Source organism: Lutra lutra, chromosome 10 (genome assembly GCF_902655055.1).
Source record: "Lutra lutra chromosome 10, mLutLut1.2, whole genome shotgun sequence".
Taxonomy (NCBI): Eukaryota; Metazoa; Chordata; class Mammalia; order Carnivora; family Mustelidae; genus Lutra; species Lutra lutra.
The window spans coordinates 81,136,079-81,153,865 of record NC_062287.1 but is presented as its reverse complement, the minus strand read 5'-3'; the positions used below and the strand labels follow the sequence as shown (position 1 = coordinate 81,153,865).

At 33.4% G+C, this 17,787-nt stretch overlaps 1 protein-coding gene across 3 annotated transcripts in view; it reads left to right on the top strand.

Annotated features, from left to right (window-relative positions):
* KIF18A (kinesin family member 18A) overlaps positions 1-16,128 on the top strand; it is an 84,479-nt gene extending 68,351 nt beyond the window's left edge. For all 3 annotated transcript variants that reach the window (XM_047690350.1, XM_047690349.1, XM_047690352.1), the window contains 4 exons: positions 5,879-6,320; positions 7,062-7,166; positions 12,604-12,713; positions 15,200-16,128. In XM_047690350.1, the coding sequence (XP_047546306.1) occupies positions 5,879-6,320; positions 7,062-7,166; positions 12,604-12,713; positions 15,200-15,282 (740 nt within the window). In that variant the 3' untranslated portion in view covers positions 15,283-16,128. The remainder of the gene's footprint in view (positions 1-5,878; positions 6,321-7,061; positions 7,167-12,603; positions 12,714-15,199) is intronic.
* The last annotated feature ends 1,659 nt before the right edge of the window (positions 16,129-17,787 follow it).

Sequence of the window (17,787 nt, the reverse complement as noted above, 5' to 3'; positions counted from 1 at the left end):
TTCCTTTCTGTCTTCCTCCCCTATCCAAAAGAGAAGGTTCTCATAGCATATGTATCATGTGTTATATGATCAAAATGCACTCATTACAGGACCATATTTTGCATTTTGAATCCTCACTAATTATGGATTAGAAGACAGTGGCTGCTTTTTAAGGAAGTAAATGCAACAACTAACAAGATACTGAGAGTGGAGCAGCCAGTCTTTATATCTGAAATCATAGTAGATCTATGCCTAGAACTGAAGATAAATCCATGTCAGTGGTTTGAGGGTGTTTAGTGATGAATTTGCAGAGAAAGTAGAGTGCTTAACCTAAACAAGGGTGCTCTTTCTGTATTATGCTGTTAACTTAAATCTTTCCCTCCCTTCGCACAAATTCCTAGGAGCCAGAGTCCATTTTCAGTAATTTTCTTTCTGCTACCCTTTTCTAGAACAATTTCCTACTTAGCCTCTCTCCCTTTCTTCCCTTTTCACCACTACCCAAGTATGATGATACAGCCATCATCTCTGAATAAGTAACTGTATCCTCAAACCCCAGAGAGTATCTGCTGCTCAAGTCCATGAACATGCAAACTAGACAGGGAAGGAAGGAGATTCCAAGACACCTGCATTTACTTGGGTCATAGCTCCTCAGTACAGGACCTCAAATGAAATGAGTGGGCTGGGGAAAGGGGGATGTCAGTAACAAGAGAATGTCAAATTTGAGGAAATGACATTTAGGACCTTTTGAACTTTTCTGTAATTACTCATATAAAAATGGTTCATGGTTTCACTGAAAGTTGTCCATTTCTGTTGATTAAATTATACAAAATACTACTGCTTTGTGTGAACTTACCTTTGGTCCTGGTTGTTGGGCAGCTAATCACACCCATGTATGTCACTGAAAATGTTTTGAATCTACTTTATGTAATTTTAATCTGGTTATTTGATTATAACAGCCTTCCCACATCAATCACTACTATTACCAGTCTAGTCCAGGTTCTCATTATGTTTTGCCTTAGCTATAGCTATAATGTGTTACTGATTTCTTTGTTTCCTCTCTTACCCACTTATATTCTGTTCTCCACACCATAAGCAAGGCAGTCTTTCTTAAAAACATAAATCAGATCTTATCAAACCCATGTTTAAAATAATCTTCCACAGATATCCCTTTGCACTTGGAATATATCCAGATCTTTATCTTGTTCATAAACCCTAACACAGGCTGGCCCCTTTTGATCTCTTTAGTCTCTTCTCATTTTTCTTCTCTCTCTGACTCACTACACTTCAGTAACATTAGCCTTTTTTCTTTTCCTTGAGTTCAACAAATTTATTATTGCCGTCAGGTCTTTGCTCTTGCTGTTTCCTCTGCTTCTTTCCCTAGCTCTTCGTAGAACTGACTCCTCCACAGCCATTCAAGTCTCAGATCACACATCTCACCTTTAGAATCACCTTCCATGCCATCTAATTAATACCCACCTATCTCCCATCGCTCCTCTATTCCATTTGTTTTATTGTTTTTCCAACTCATTTGTCAGGATTATCTTAAGATAAATTATTTTTCTGCCTCTTCCCCTCAAAATGTAAATTCTTAAATGTCTTGTTTCCTGCTAGATTCTCAAAACCTATCAAAGTTCTGGAACACACGGCAGGTGCTTAATACTGAGTGGATGAACAATGACTCCTTTTTATGCCGATATAATCCTCTTAGTTGTTTCTCTTGTACCACAGCTGATGAAAACTTTTTTTTTCTTTCATAATTAAACATTGTTCCTAGATTGAAATTATTAGTAGTGACTTCTTCTAAATGTATTGATAGGATGGTTATTGTTATTATCTGGAAATGAATTTCAACATATTCACATATATGCCATGAATCATAATCATTCAGGTCAGTAGAAATGCAGTATACCTACAATGTGTTAGAGAGTTAAAGTCCCAAAACTGCTTTTTCTAGACCATAAGATACATTACTACCCACTACCATCTATACTCAAATATATGATGTGTAGTGGGCTGTTTTTTAGATGAAAGACCCAGGAGAGAAGATTTGCTATGCTCCCAAGTGGCAACTAATCGTTTTATTCCACTTTTTAAGAGCCTACCTTACAACAATGCACTTTAGTTTTCTATACTCTCCTGTGTGACACCCACATTACTGAGGTATTTTATTGACTATCATCATCTTTTAGAGTCCCTTGTTCTGAAAGTCTGTAACTACATGATTCCTTTTCTCATTTTATGAAGACTTTTTAAAGGAATTATAATCTGCCTTGAGGTTCCTTCTTTATCATTTCTACTCTGTAGGCCCAAGAATCATAGAATCTTGTTAGATAGTATTTTCTCAGGCTGAATCGGGGGAAACTACAACTACCCCAAGCCTTGTCTTCTGGAAAGTTACTGTACATCCTCTAATGGAAAAGTACAGCAGATCTCTTTTATAGACATAGAGCTAGCATACTCAATATTCCTGAAAGCCTATTAAAATGTACAGTACCCCTAACCCAACACTCCAGTTTGCCATACCCACTTAATGTACTTTATTGCCTAACTAGCTAAAGGAGAATGATTGTTATATAATTGTATTTATATATTCTGGAAATCATATTCAAACTGAAATATCAGCTTCTGGTGTTTTTTTACTTTCCATGGATTAAATGGAGACATAATCCCTTTGTAGTTACAGTAGAGTGACTGTTGAGTTTGTATTTAAATCTTTAAATCTTGTTTTTGCTCAGGTTATCTTCTGAACCTTTCTGAGCAACTAGTCAGCCTAAGTAATCCTGAATTAACCATCTGTTTTCTGCCCCCTTATTATTGTATGTATCTAAAAGTTGAAGGGATAAAAAGAAAAGAACCCTGTGGATTTGTGGGTTTTTTTTTTATTTTTTTAATTTCTTTTCAGCGTAACAGTATTCATTGTTTTTGCACCACACCCAGTGCTCCATGCAATCCGTGCCCTCTCCAATACCCTCCAATACCCACCACCTGGTTCCACCAACCTCCCACCCCCCACCCCTTCAAAACCCTCAGATTGTTTTTCAGAGTCCATAGTCTCTCATGGTTCACCTCTGGATTTGTGTTTTGCATATGCTGTATTTTTGTAGCATCTCTTCTTCCAGGCTCAGGAAAACAATGGTGTGAATCTGTATTAACTACCCCATCTCCATGTTTCTCCTTCAAGTTACCAAATTTATCCTTCCTGGAGAGCAGAATTATGGCTAGAGATACATCATTTTAACTTTGCTATTGATTTTACTGATAAACTGTTAGTCTAATTATATCAAAATTTGATGTTGGATGTATATTCGTACTATCCCAGAGAACAGGTGGATAGTTCTTCAGTGTCTTATGGAAGACCTCCATTTCCATGTTTGTTTGTTTTACAAACAGTAGGGGGAAAGTGGCCCACTATCATGGGAATTTGCCCAATGCCACTCCAGGAATTATCCCTCTCTAGATACTATGTACAAGAAAAATAGTGACTCTGGATAATCCTTATGTCTTGAGATTTCATGTTCCATTATGTTTTAAGTTTAAAATACTGTTATGAAGCCTGCATTTTCAAAGAACACTTGGGTGTGTGTGATTTAACAATATGTTTGTTTATATTACAATTTATCATCAGCCTTGATAAACTGGCTAACTGAGAAATGGAAAGTGAGACATTGTTTGAAATGTATCCTTTTAATGATAACTGTGGTTTAAGTATTGATAGAATACTGGAAAGTAAATTACAACTTTCTGTATGAAAGTATTCATGCTAACAGTTGAAGCATATTTACATTTCTAGAGCCTTTCTTCGAGCCCTAAGTATTTTATAGATATTGTCCAATCCTAGAAAATTCCCTGTACATGTGGTATCCCCTTCTTTTGGGGGAAGAGGGGTATTAATGCTCACACTGCTTAAATGAGTTGTCCAAGGTCACTCAGTGAGTTGTTGCTGAAGCCAGAAATAGAATCCAAGTCTCCTGACTCCTAGTTCAGCTCTCTATCCTCGATATAGTTTTCTATCTTCTATATACCCCTGCTGCCTCTCAGGGGAAAAGAAGTTAATCTTCCAGCTATTAATAGCCACCAAATTGGTGGTAGCAGCACAGTGGAGAAAAGTAACTTGTCTTTACACTGCAGCATTAGTATAAAAATATCTGGTAATGGAAAATTTGACAAATGTCATGTTAAAGGGAGTGGAAAATTATTTTAAGATCTGGATCTCATTTATCTAGTTCTCAGAAAAGTAAAATTCCTTAGTAGAACAGGGATCATATTTTTCTTCCTGTTTTTCAGTTGTTTTTCCTAGAGGGTAATTGTCAACCTAGCCATAGTAGAGCCTGTCATGAACTAACATAATAATAATAATGCATGTTCTGTTGGTGATTGTTATTAAGTGTATTTTCTAACTTGGTTGAGAGTTTGAATTGCTTTATTGAAATACATAACAATTATTCAGCTTTCAGTGTTATTTAAGTTAGTATTATATCATAAAGCAAATCTAACATCAATTGGGAATTCTATTGCATGATTTAAAAACATAGGCAGAAATATACATTGTAGTTTCTTTCCTGGACAGTACACTTGAAGCAAAGTTACTTCATGTCAGGCACCTGAAGTCACCATGAATGAAACAGGCAAAACATAAAAAGTTAACTAAGAAATACAAGATGAGCGTACTCGAGTTGATGAAGTTTATTGTTAATCTATGCAATCAATCATTGCTTTATATATTTTTTAAAATATTTAAGGTAAATATTTTAGCATGTCTAGATTGTGGGAATTCAAACTTAAGTTTAAACAAAACAATTTGTCTCTTAATTTTGGACCAAGAAATAAGAATTTCCCTACTGACGATCTCTGGATATCATGTTTATGTTAAAGTCACTAGAATTTTTTAATCAGAAGAATGACATGATCAGAATTATGTCTTAATTTTAAGTGTAGGAAAGCTAGGATTGGTGGAAGTTGGAAAATGCGAGGAAAGGTAAAAATTGGTTATTTGGACCCACGTGACTGAAAAAGTAGTGGCAAGAGGATAATTACAATTAAGAGTGTATTTCTTTAGGGAAATATATACATTTACTAGATGAAGGGAGATAAGGTGGCATGTTGAAGAGGTAGTAGGGAAATCATTTTGAAAAGCTTCAGAAGTTGTACGATAGGGCTAAGAAAAGTTCATTAAACTTGGTGACCTCTTGACATTGGGGAGACTTAACTTGTACAGAGTGATGAGGTTCATGCAAGAGTACTCTGACCTCTTCAACTTAGGTTCATTTATCTTAAGGTATTAATCTAGTTTCTGAAAAATCTATGAATTGGGTATGGCATAGGAAACAATCAGAATGCTTAATTAACCACCGTACCTGAGATCATAACAAATTTCATTTTTTTCATCCACCTAGAATTTTATTGGTCATTGTCATTCCTGATAATTTAGACTAGACTTCCACTCAATTAACAAAAAACTGGTGACGTTTTTAATGGAATAAGTTACTAATCTCTATTCCTGTGGTTGTTGAATACTTTTTTCTTATCTGAAATCTGAAACATAAAAGCTTGGAAGAAATTGCTTATGAATTTTGTTAGAATTTGTTGGAAAACTGTTTTCATGATTACCCTAACCTCAATTTTGCTATATCTACAAATTAGTATTGATATTAGCCATTTATTATTTCTGTTCTAGAATATCTTTATAATGAGCTCATTAATGTTATTTGAAATTATTATCAATAATCTATGTTTTTGTTTTTCTTTCCAGCTTTCTTTTAAATTTTCATCAGTTGACAGAAAATGTACTTTATTTTTTATTATTATTTATTGTTGTTGTTGTTGTTATTGTTGTTTACCTCATAGGATTATTGGAAAACTAGGTGCCATTATTGAGATTCTTTTTAATTTTATTGAATAGGCACATCATCAGGTGAATCTAATCTACTTAAAATTCCTCCACAAAAAAGAACCCGAAGAAAGCTCATGCCTTCTCCCCTGAAAGCAAAACATCCGCAGAAGTCTGCACTGTCTGAAAGTTTACAGCTCAATGATTCTCTCAGCAAAGAACTTCAACCTATTGTGTATACACCAGAAGACTATAGAAAAACATCTCAAAATTCATCTGTAGTGACTTTATTAAAACCATCATCACATACTACAGGTTTTCAGACCATCAGCTCAAGTGTAAACAGTGATAATTCTCTGAAAATGTTATGTGAAGTAGATACTCCTCTCAGCAGGAGAAAAGAATATAGACAAGAAGATTTGGACTCTACATTTACTATATGTGAAGACACCAGGAGCTTTAAGAGTAAATTACCTGAACAAGAATCACTGTCAAATGATAACATTTTACAAAGGTACAAAAAAGAGTATTTGCCAAGTATTCATTTGTTTTTGTTCTTGTTTTGTTATTTACATAGCCTTTAAACCATAGCTTCCTTTTTCTTCTTTAGTTATATTTAAGGTCTATTTCATGGGTATACAATCTTGATTACAAAAGTCAGTGTTTTACCTTCATTTTATCTTGTCTTTATAAATATTAATCCACTAACACAGTATTTTAAGGCCTTTAATTTGATATCTTAGTTGATTGACTCTCAGTAGGCTAGAAGAAACCTTAAGATATATTTAGTTGTTCTATATACTCCAAAGTTAGATGATATAAGCCATCATCGGAGTATTACTATGTTTATTATTGTTTATTAATATGTTCACTAAAGGAAATCTCACATTTTTATATTTCCAAGGTATGGTTGACTACACGTCATCCAAGCAAACATCCTTCTCATTTTGTCTCACTTCTCCTTTCATATCCTGTACACTTCATCTGTATAGTAACAGGTATTCCAAATATGAGAAGAATGATACGTTCACCTTTCTATGCTATTGGGATGCAGAAATCTCTTTTGAGAGCAACTCTTTCTATGATATAAAAAAGAGAAAAGAAAACCCCAGGGCAAGTAAGAGAGGATCGAGAATAATACTTTTCTTTATATATTCATATGAAATGGTATTCTAATTATGAAAGTGTATGCCCCCTTTTTCTCCATAATACAAATCAAAATTACTCTTTTTATTTTTTATTATCTAATATACAGGCTTGCCTCTTCATTCTCAACTAAACGTCCTCTACCTATACCAAGCATAGTACCATCCTACATGGCAATGACTGTTACTGCCAAAAGGAAACGGAAGTTCACAAGGTACAATTAACCATAAACAGTGCTTACATAAGATCATCTTTATACTTTGTTTCCTATAGCTCCTTTTTATTTCCTGTATGAAACTGTGAATTCATGTTTAAATGTACATATAATTAATTGCTCTGGATGCAGCACTGGATTTATATTATCAAAGGCAGATCTTGATAAAGTCCAAGTATTTTACTTGATAGTTACAAAAAGTATTCTCTATCTCAGATTATTAAAAATAAATTGAAAAGTCTTCTGGCCTCCAAAAATGTCATTTAATTTTAATTTTTTTTCTGGTGACAACTTTTACTCATTTGGTATTTTTCTTTTTGTACATTAATGAATTTCTTCAGTTCTAAAATTGTTTTACTTTAATGGATTTTGACATATGACTAAAATGTAATGAGTGAAGAGACTTATATTTCTGGCTTTGACAATATAGCTTATATGAGACCAAACCACCTATCAAAAACAGTTACAAAACGTGATAAATACAACCAACAGCTGCTTTCAAGGCCCTGGAGACCAACCAAACAACCAGGACCTGAAGGTCTAAGATCCAGAGGAAAGGAAGACAAGCTGTAGAGAGCCAAACTTTCTTTGCCTCATTTTTCCATTTAATATTTGCCAACTCATGGCTTCAAGTATAGAACCCAAGCACAAAATGGAAGCCTGCAGCTATCAGCAGTCTCACTGAGTTGGGAAAACAAAATAATTCTGTCTGTAGCTTTTGCCCTTAAGATATTTGCCACATTCTGAACTCTGGTATAAGAGGCCAAGAAACAAAGCTGAAAGAAGCTAAAATATTAAGCAGAATTTTAACATTCTCATGGGGCTAGGATACAAAAACTGTTCAGGAATTATTGAGAAGAAAAGATGCTGTTGAACCCCCAGGATTTTATCTGATACCCTTGAAGGCCTGTGCTCTAGTAGTAGGGCAAACCGGAAATAAAGCAGTCCTTGAAAGCCTGAAAAAGACTTCAGATTAACTCAGTCGCTTTTGGATCAAGGTGATCTATCTCTGTTCTGCCTGCTAGCCAGAAGAAAATTAAATCACTTCTGGAGAAATATAACAACTAGAACATCTACAGTTTTGGGGTCTTTTTACATGTTTAGCAAGTAAGCAAAAATTACCAAGTATTTCAGTAGACAGAACCAAATGACTAAAAGCCTATATCCATAAGTGATTCAGATAGTTAAAGTATCAAGTAGGGACTTTAAAAATTTAACTGTGATTAAGTTCAACAAAATAGTGGCAATTTCCCAAAGAATTGAATTGTATTAAAATAAATCAAATGAATATTCTAGAACTGAAAAATTAGAATCTACTGAAATTAAGAATAAATAAATATTTAATAGATTAGATACAGCAGAAGAGAGTTTAGTGAACTGGAAGATAGGTGGACAGAAAAATATCTAAACCAATGTACAGAGGGCTAAGACAGAAAATATGGAGAAGAGTTAAAAAAGATATATGGGACCCAGAAAGGTCTAGCATGTACATATTTTGAGTCCCAGAAAGAATGAGAAAAAGAATGAGGGAAAACAGTGTTTGAGGAGAGGCTGGCTAATAATTTTCCAAAATGACAGAAGGTAAATAATCACAGATTTGAGAAGTTCTGCAAACTACAAGCAACATTAATACACAGAGAAATATACCTAGGTACATGGCAATAAACCAGCTAAAAATCTAAGACAAGGAAGAATCTTAAATATAGTGAGTTATATGATATGAAGTCCATTATATAGTCTTTGCATGCCACAACACTGAATGCAATGACAAGACATAGTGAGTGGTTATATTGTAAAATGGCTCTGACTTGCTTTAACTCTTTTTCTTTGACATGTGATTATGGGGAAAAGAGTACCAGATCCTAAGATAGAATATCTTATTATAAGTTCCCTATTTTTCACCATGAACCTGTTCTCATCTGGGCTAGTCTAAACAAATTTGCAAATAGTCTACTTGTACCACATAGAGTATTATCAGGTGCATTTAGGATCTGTCTTTTCCTCCAAAGTACAGCAGAGTCTTGGAATGTAGATTTAAAATTAGTAGACTGACTTTTTCAGAATACCTCTAACTAATTCCATGACATTTAAAATTCTGTATTTTGCTATGGCACAAATTTAAATGATGCAATTTGTCTGGCTCATGTATGGATATCAGTCACTTAATGAGTGACCGTAAATAACCATCACCATCTTAACACTAATTTTCATTGTGTGGATTGTGTTATTCTTTCATTAATTAGTGTTGGTGACTTTTCTGGTTCTTCACAATTCTGTTGTGTTAACTAAGATGTAGCAAAATCTTATAGCTAGTAGCAATTTAAAATGTACACATAATCATTATAAAAATCAAATGATTTTGCAAGAAATGTCTAGGTATGTAAACTGTATATTCAGAGTGGTTTTAGATGAATTAAAGAGCTTCCACATGAGCAACTAATATTGTGAAATAATATTAAAGGACATATAAGGAAAGTAGGATTTCTCACAGCCTATTAATTGCTCTATTACATTCCCTCTGGTACCAATAATTAGATCCTGCTATTAACTAAGGTTAAAAGAGATTAATGCTAGAAGTGTACATAATTACTTTTTTTTAATCTTCCTTTTCCCCAATTAAACCTACATGAGTTTGAGAGTAATAAACTCTGGTATTTTCCACTTAGCACCTTTATGTACATATTTGGGGGGGGTGTGTATTCTAATACTTTTTTTTTAGAAGGGAAGTCTCCGTGTGTATCGTTATTTTATTTAGTTTGTATCAGTTTTTCTCTCTGAAAAAAAAATTTGGAATCCAAAAGCACTGGGTATTCTAAAAACCCACAGAACTCAATTTTTTAGTTACTACTTAAATTGAGAATATTAAATTTTTAATAATTTTTATTCATTTAATATCACTGTATCATACTATTTTAACTAAATCAGCCTACCCAATATATAAATATAATATATCTGTATGTAAAATTTTATTTATAAATTATATTAATCAAAGTTTTGGGGGATTGTTTGCTTTGTGTATTTAGTTAGTTGGTTTTTGTTTGTTTCATAATCTTTCATAGCACCCAGAAATGGGTCTCAGACTTGTCACACATTTTTGGTTTGTTTTGAAAGACATTTAAAGGTTCCAACTAGAAATTATCTCAACTAAAAGAATATGAGATGCAAATGTTAATTAAGCAAAAACATACTATTTATATAAGGGAACAAAAGGTTAAATCTTAACTTTCATTAATAGAGAAATATAATTTGGCACATAAGTAGAGAAGTCTTTAAATTTCTTCTTAATATAGTCTTTAACATAATTTGAATTTTCATTCATACCAATTTTAAGTCTTACTTTATGATCCAACATAAATCTAAAATAAATTTATAACATGAGTGTTAAACATTTCAGCAGTGGATTATCTTATCTAAATCCTAAAAAATGTTTGCATGTATTTTACATATATATAAATATACAATTTATTTTATTAGGCTTTGTTTTCATTCCTAGAAACATGAAGTTTCTTTCAGATAGATTTATTCAAAAGCCTAACTTTCAAGTAAAAAACAATTTATTAGTAAACACTGATGTTCTAGAACTAACTAAAGTGAAAAAATCATTCCATAAAATAATAAAAATAATTTTAATATATATTGTTGGGAAAACTAACACCTATCAAAAGTAACTAATGACAATGATCTGTATTTTTTTTTTAAAGATTTATTATTTATTCGACAGATCACAAGTAGGCAGAGAGGCAGAGGTAGGCAGAGAGAGAGGAGGAGGCAGGCTCCCTGCTGAGCAGAGAGCCTGATGTGGGGCTCGATACCAGGACACTGGGACCATGACCTGAGCCGAAGGCAGAGGCTTTAACCCACTGAGCCACCCAGGCGCCCCAATGATCTGTATATTTAAAGAAAAATCACCAAATGACCAAAAAAGAATTTTTGCCTTAGCTGGTATATATGTTATCCAAAAAGGGTGTTTAGTATCCAAAACAGAATTATTGTAACTTAGTTTTGCACCATTTAAGAATAGAGATTTTCTACAACTGAATTTCCTTGCTTTCATAATACTAGTACTTTTTTGTGAGCATTTTAGGTAGATATCATTTATATTCTTGAACAGAGTAGGTAAAATTACTGCTTGTTACACCTAATCATTTGTCTTACAGGCTCTAGAAAACTTGAAGTACATAGGTTGAATTATTTTTGCCAGCATTCATTGTGCTCATGCCTAATTTTTTTTTTCTGCTATCATATTAAATTGTCATTTTCAACCTCTTTGGACAACCGTAGAACAAATTCATCTTCTCTGTATTCCACAAACACACCCACATCAGTTTACCATGTGGTTGGTTACCATAAGAGCTAATTGTTGCCATAAATGGGAAACCTCCAAGTGTTAATGCAACTGACAATCAAATTAGTGTCAACCTGTAAAATGGTATATGATATCTTTTGTAATCAGAAACTCCTTAAAATTAGATTATTTGAATCAGTATGGAGGGGGGATGCTCACTCTTCCCAACCCTACCTGTTAAAACTTGATCCTCTTTGGGTTAAAAAGGATTGGACTGTTATTTTTCAGGGCCCAGATAAAAGGCATCTCATCCACAAAATCTTTCAGTTGTTTTTTTGGTTTTTTTGTTTCTCTACTTTTAGAATCAGGAACCTATAGTTTGAAAACCTTTAGCATTGTGTTTTACTTTACATTATATTATTTTGTATATTTGTCTTATTTTTGCCCCTCCCCACCATATTCATTATGTAAGTTTTCAGAACAGGGGTTATTACTGCCTAACTTATTTGTATATCCTATAACATGAGACCATAGTAGTAGGTGTTTAGTAATAATATGTCAACTGGAATTGAGTTGGAAATTTGACCCTTTAGTATATGAGATTGATATAATTTTTTTAAGATAAAACAAATGAAAATAGGTCATTCTTTCCATTTCATTTTCTATAATTGTAGTAATCAGAGAAAGATTCTAAGCCTATTACCATGCTTTGATTTGAAAACAAGGTTTCCAAACAATCTCACTTGTTTAGATTCTCCAGATTAAGATTCTCACTCCAAATTTATAATATGAGCTTTGGTTTTTCACCTCTTGCAAGATGCTCTTTATCTCTATGCTTTGGATAGTAGTATTGGCTTATATTCTAGCAGAGCACCCTGAAAATGTTTTGTTACAGAATTGCTACATATACCTACAATCATAATCTCCGATTTGAATAAATATCATTAAAATCAAAACAAATTTCCCTATGCGCCAAAACTGTATTTTAGTACCTCCGATTATTTTTATGGGATTTTGTAACTTATTATTTTATTATTTCACTTTCTCTTTAATCTTTATTGCATATAGAATATGTATTAAAACTTACCAAATAATGGGGAAAAAAGAACTTACAAAAAATCCTTTACTAAAATAAAAAGTTTTTCCTTACAGTTCTGCATCAAATACTTCATTAACTGGCGAGGTAAATTCTGGATTTGCCAAACGCATTCGACAAGATAATGCAAGTGAAAAGGATTTACAAGAAAACAGACCAACAATGGGTATGTCTCAGCTCTTAATTTGATGTTTAATAACATGATTACCAAACATACGTATACTACTTTACATTTTCTTACAGTGTTTTCATTAGAATCTCCTTTTATCCTTTCATCACATTTATTAGATGTTAAGTGTGATTATCCATATTACAGATAAGAAGGGCTAAGACCCAAAATAGACAGGCACCTGGGTGGCTCAGTCGTTAAACGTCTGCTTTCCGCTCAGGTTGTGGTCCCAGGGCCCTGGGAGTGGGAGGCCTGGTTCTCCTCTGCCACTCCCCCTGCTTGTGTTCCCTATCTCGCTGTCTCTCTCTCTCTCTCTCTCTGTGTCAAATAAATAAATAAAATCTTTTAAAAAAAGACACAAAATAGAAAATACCTGAGATCACACAGATAGTTCATGGTGGAGCCAGACTTGTAACTTTATATTCTGTATCCTTTTTGTTGTCCATATTGCCTCATACTGCAGAAGAATTCATAAATATTTTAATAATTGAAATAATTAGCTACATATATTATTTAATAGGTTAATGATACCTATATTTTACAGATAAATTTTATCTACTTGAAATTTTCCTCTTACTATTTTTAATAATTTGCCCTCTGACTCATTTTTACAAGTATGGCCAGGCTTTAGCCTGTACCTAGTTAGAGTCATATTGTAACTCCTATTATCAAGTTGAAAAAGATGCTGATGGAGATGACTACATCCTCTCAATTGCAAATGGCAGTGACATGAATCTATAGTAACAAAACCACATCTTTAGTGAAGTTAGAGGTATATAGCACAAACCAGTTTCTGGGCTTTGGTGTCCAGACCTCTGTCTCTCTGACACTATAATTCCTAAGACTTCATTTAAGAAATATTTATTTACTATGCACTGATATGTGCTAGTTTCTGTGATAGATAGCAAGATCATTAAGACCCAGTTTGTTTTCTTCCCTAAAGGAAATTGTAATTACAGCACTTGGAATTTAAAGGGGTTTCATGAGTTAATGAGTGTTTCTAAGAATAACATGAAAAAACTATTGCTATTTTTTTCTGTCAATGCTCTTTCATTAGAGTAATATAAAATTTCTCAATAGCTTTGCCGAACTATGTCAATAAATCCTTACTACTTGTGGTAGCCAGTGGCATCCTTAAGTTCAGTGGAAACGCTTTTTGTGCAAATTTTAAAAATCAAATAAAAATGTCCTGAAACATAAAATTTACTATGATCATTTTGTTTAGCACACCAAAGTTAGTAATGTTTTAACAGTGTGTATTAGCAGTTGGTATGGCTATGTACTGCCCCATTGGTCTCCTGAAAAAAAATCCTCCACTAAATCATAATTGTACAACCAAATAATAAATTTATGATACTTCTCAAATAGAGATTTGGTTTTTCTAACATGCGTATTTTCTAAGAATGGCGTAAAGTGCATCAAATATCTCATATATAAAGAGAGATGAATAAAATAATTCTACATAGAAAGAAGTAGGAGTTGATACTAAACTGCAATGCTTGCCAAAGGACAAAGAAGAGTTAAAGCTACTTTAAAAGATTATGTATTGTTAAGGATAATAGAGCACCTAGAAAGAGGTACTAGTTTAAGGGAAGGAAACAGTTTATGTATAATAGGATATTCAAGTGAAAATGCCTATATATGCAAGAGGAATTACTAGAAAAAGTAGGAGAAAACTGAGACTGTCTTTCTTTGAATATGTTCAACTGAGTTCTCCAGCTAACAGTGTACAAATAAAAAAACAAAGGAACATCAGTGGGAAAGAAGGTAACTGCTACTTACTGAGAAATAAGAATACTGTCAAGAAAGTATGTGGCCCTAAAACTAAAACCTAATGTGACAAGAAAATGGATAGCAGACGAGACTGAGCCATAAAGAAGTCAGTGGCACCTGTTTTAACAACACTTGATTGAGCAGACAGTCATTGTGAAGCCTGAAGAAGAACCAGAGGAATGGACATTTGAGAGGTGGCAGTAAAAGAAATAAGAAATAAGAAAAGTGAAAGAAATAAGGATTAGCACTTAAGGAAGTACTAGATGCAAATTATACTCCTAAAAATAGGAAAAATATGGAAGTTTAGAAGCCTTAGGGAAGTAATCTGTAAAATGAGGAAAAAAGTGATGCAAAAAAGAAACAATGCTAGTAGAATAGTCTTCATTAGTTCAAAGGAACTAAAATTAAATGTAATAGTTTATTCAGTGATGTTATTTGATACCTGCCAGGGTGGGGGTAGGGTGTAAACATGTGCACACTAAAAACTCAGTAGGGAATATGAAGAAATGAATTTCTACTTTTAAACCAATGTTATTAATGTTTGTTTCGTGTTATATTTTAAATCATGTTCGTTAACAACTATGAATTTCAAGAATAAATTTTTCTTCTTATGGATATAATTTTAACAAATTTTTATAACTTGAATGAATAGTGAGAATTCTTTTTGAATACTTTTACCATATTTATATGTCTTTTTATTTCTTTTCTAGACTATAAAAGAAGCATCCATAAAGTAAAGCCAAACATGGTTAGAAAATTTGGAAGAAGTATTTCAAAAGGAAGTCTAAGATAAGTCACTTCAAAATCAAGGAAAATGGAATCGACAAATCTCCTTTCAAAAGGATTTGTTGCCAGTGCCCTTTCAGAAACTTATTTAAAACCTTTGACAGAAGACCATCTGAAACCTAAGTTTACCCAAATACCTTCAGCAAGCAGAAAATAAAATTCTTTGTTTCGTTCTTTTGTCTTCTAAGCAAATATTAAATTTCAGCAGAAAAGGTTATGTTTTAATAAAGTTACTAAAATATTTGTTACCCTTTATAATCTGTAAGTAGGCTTGGTGGCTGATATATCAGTTTTACTACGCTACAAATTGATTAGGACATTTTAGAAAATAGTGAGTTAAATTATCCTTATTGTTTTTCCTTCTCAAACAAAGAGAATTTAGAAGTGATAAAATTATGGCCCAGGATATATTTGGTCGTACATTATTTTAATCATATATATAGGACTTTACTTTCCAAAAATACTTTGATGTACAAATGTACATATATGTGCCCACAAAGTTGTAAAGATTATTTAAGTAGTCTTCATGAATAAAATACTAATATTGTTCCTTGCTACTCAGTATATTAAAGATAAAGATTTTACAGTGTTTGCTTTTCTGTCTTTTTAGTACCCCTTACATACTTTCAACTGTTATTTTATATAAAATGTGAATTTTATAGATTTGTGTTTCAGATTAGATCAGGATATATGGCACTAGAACCAAGTCTGAAAATGATCCATATATTCCTACTGATAAAGTTTTAATCATTCCTTCTCCTATAGGAAGTACAGAGAGCTGCAGTGAGATCATATTGTTCACCTGCCTTGTTTGACCTGTTCTTCTTCTGAATGCAATAAATACTTGATTAAACGTACTTTGAATTTTATGTGGCCTGGGAACTATTCCACTTAAGCAAACAACCACTTAACAACCTAAACAGTTGAAACAACCTAAAAAGTTGGAACATTTTAGGCCTTTTAATTTAGTCCTGTCTCTCAAGCTAAAATCTGGTTGGGAGATTATGAGATGCAGTAGCGGTCTTTGAGGTTCCTTCTAAGTCTGGTAGTTCCATGTTTACAGATGTGCACACAGAATCTGTCATAGGGAGAGCCACCATACACAATTTCCTTGGGGTCCCTTTGTCATTAAGCCATTAGCTTAATGTTGTCTGTTTTTTTTTCTTTTATTTTTTAAATATAAATTCAATTATTAATATGTAATGTATTATTTGTCTCAGGGGTATAGGTCTGCTATACATCAGTCTTAAGTAATGCCCGGTGATCATAACAACACATACCCTCCCCAGTGTCTGTCAGCCTGTTACCTCATCCTCCAACTCCCTCCCCTCCGGCAACCCTCAGTTTGTGGAATTTAAGAAGGAAGGCAGAAGCCCATAGGGGAAGAGAGGCAAAAATGAAACAAGAGGAAACCAGAGAGGGAGAAAAACCATGATTCTTAATCTTAGGAAACAAGCTGTGTTGTGTGTTTAACACCTGTTTTTCCTTTCCATCTGTTTTAGGAAATTATGTGTTTCAAAAGATATTATTGTACCAGGTACTGATGAATCCGGCTAACAAGATTCAGTGACCATACCTCATGGTCTGCCTCATACCATAAGGTGCGAGTGATTTTTCCCCCCCTTCTTCCACCCTCCTCCCCTCTGTCAACCACCAGTTTGTTCTCTGTATTTATGGGTCTGTTCTCTGTATTTATGTTTCTGCTTTGTTTGTTCTTAAGATTCTGCTTTATTTTGTTCTTAAGATTCCACATAAAAACAAAATCATATGGTATTCACTTTTCTTTGTCTGACTTACTGCACTTACCGTAATACCCTCAAGGTCCATCCACATTGAGTTGAGATGGCAAGATCTTTTTATGGCTGAGTGTGAGTGAGTGATTTTCTCACGTGCCATTTTTATAAGCTAGCCATTTTGCCTAGTTCTGCTGTAGCAGGGCATATGTGTTCCTAAAAATCACTGTGCTGTGCAGAGCTATGCCATAAAAACACAGGGCCTATGTGGGAAATAGGGTTAGGGGACACAATACTCGAAAGCATTGTCATTGATATAATAAAAGATTGGAAAATAATATAAACAGTAGCCCAGTTTCACACAAAAAATGTTTAAAATATGCATAAATAAATGTGGCACTTTGGAAAAAAAAAGTTAAGTTTGCTTGTAAAAGTGGGTGTTGAAAAGTTGCAGCTTTTAAGTTGATGCGAACTGTCTGAAGGAGGGTGATCCAAAATTAGATGGGTATTTATAAGACCAGATGTGGATGGCCATGCCTCATTGTTCTTGTGAGGAGTGTGCATTTTTTGGTACTCCTGTATAGCATGGTTCAGCTGGATAGTTTTTTGTGTTCACCTAGTATTTCATCTGGATGAAATATCACATAAACATGAAATTCACACTATGCTTCAATTGTTCCCCTGATCTCTCAGTGGTGTTGGAGCAAATTCATATTTTCAAGACAGTTAAAGCAGAACTTATGCATATAAACACTGAATTTATGATTAATAATCTGAAA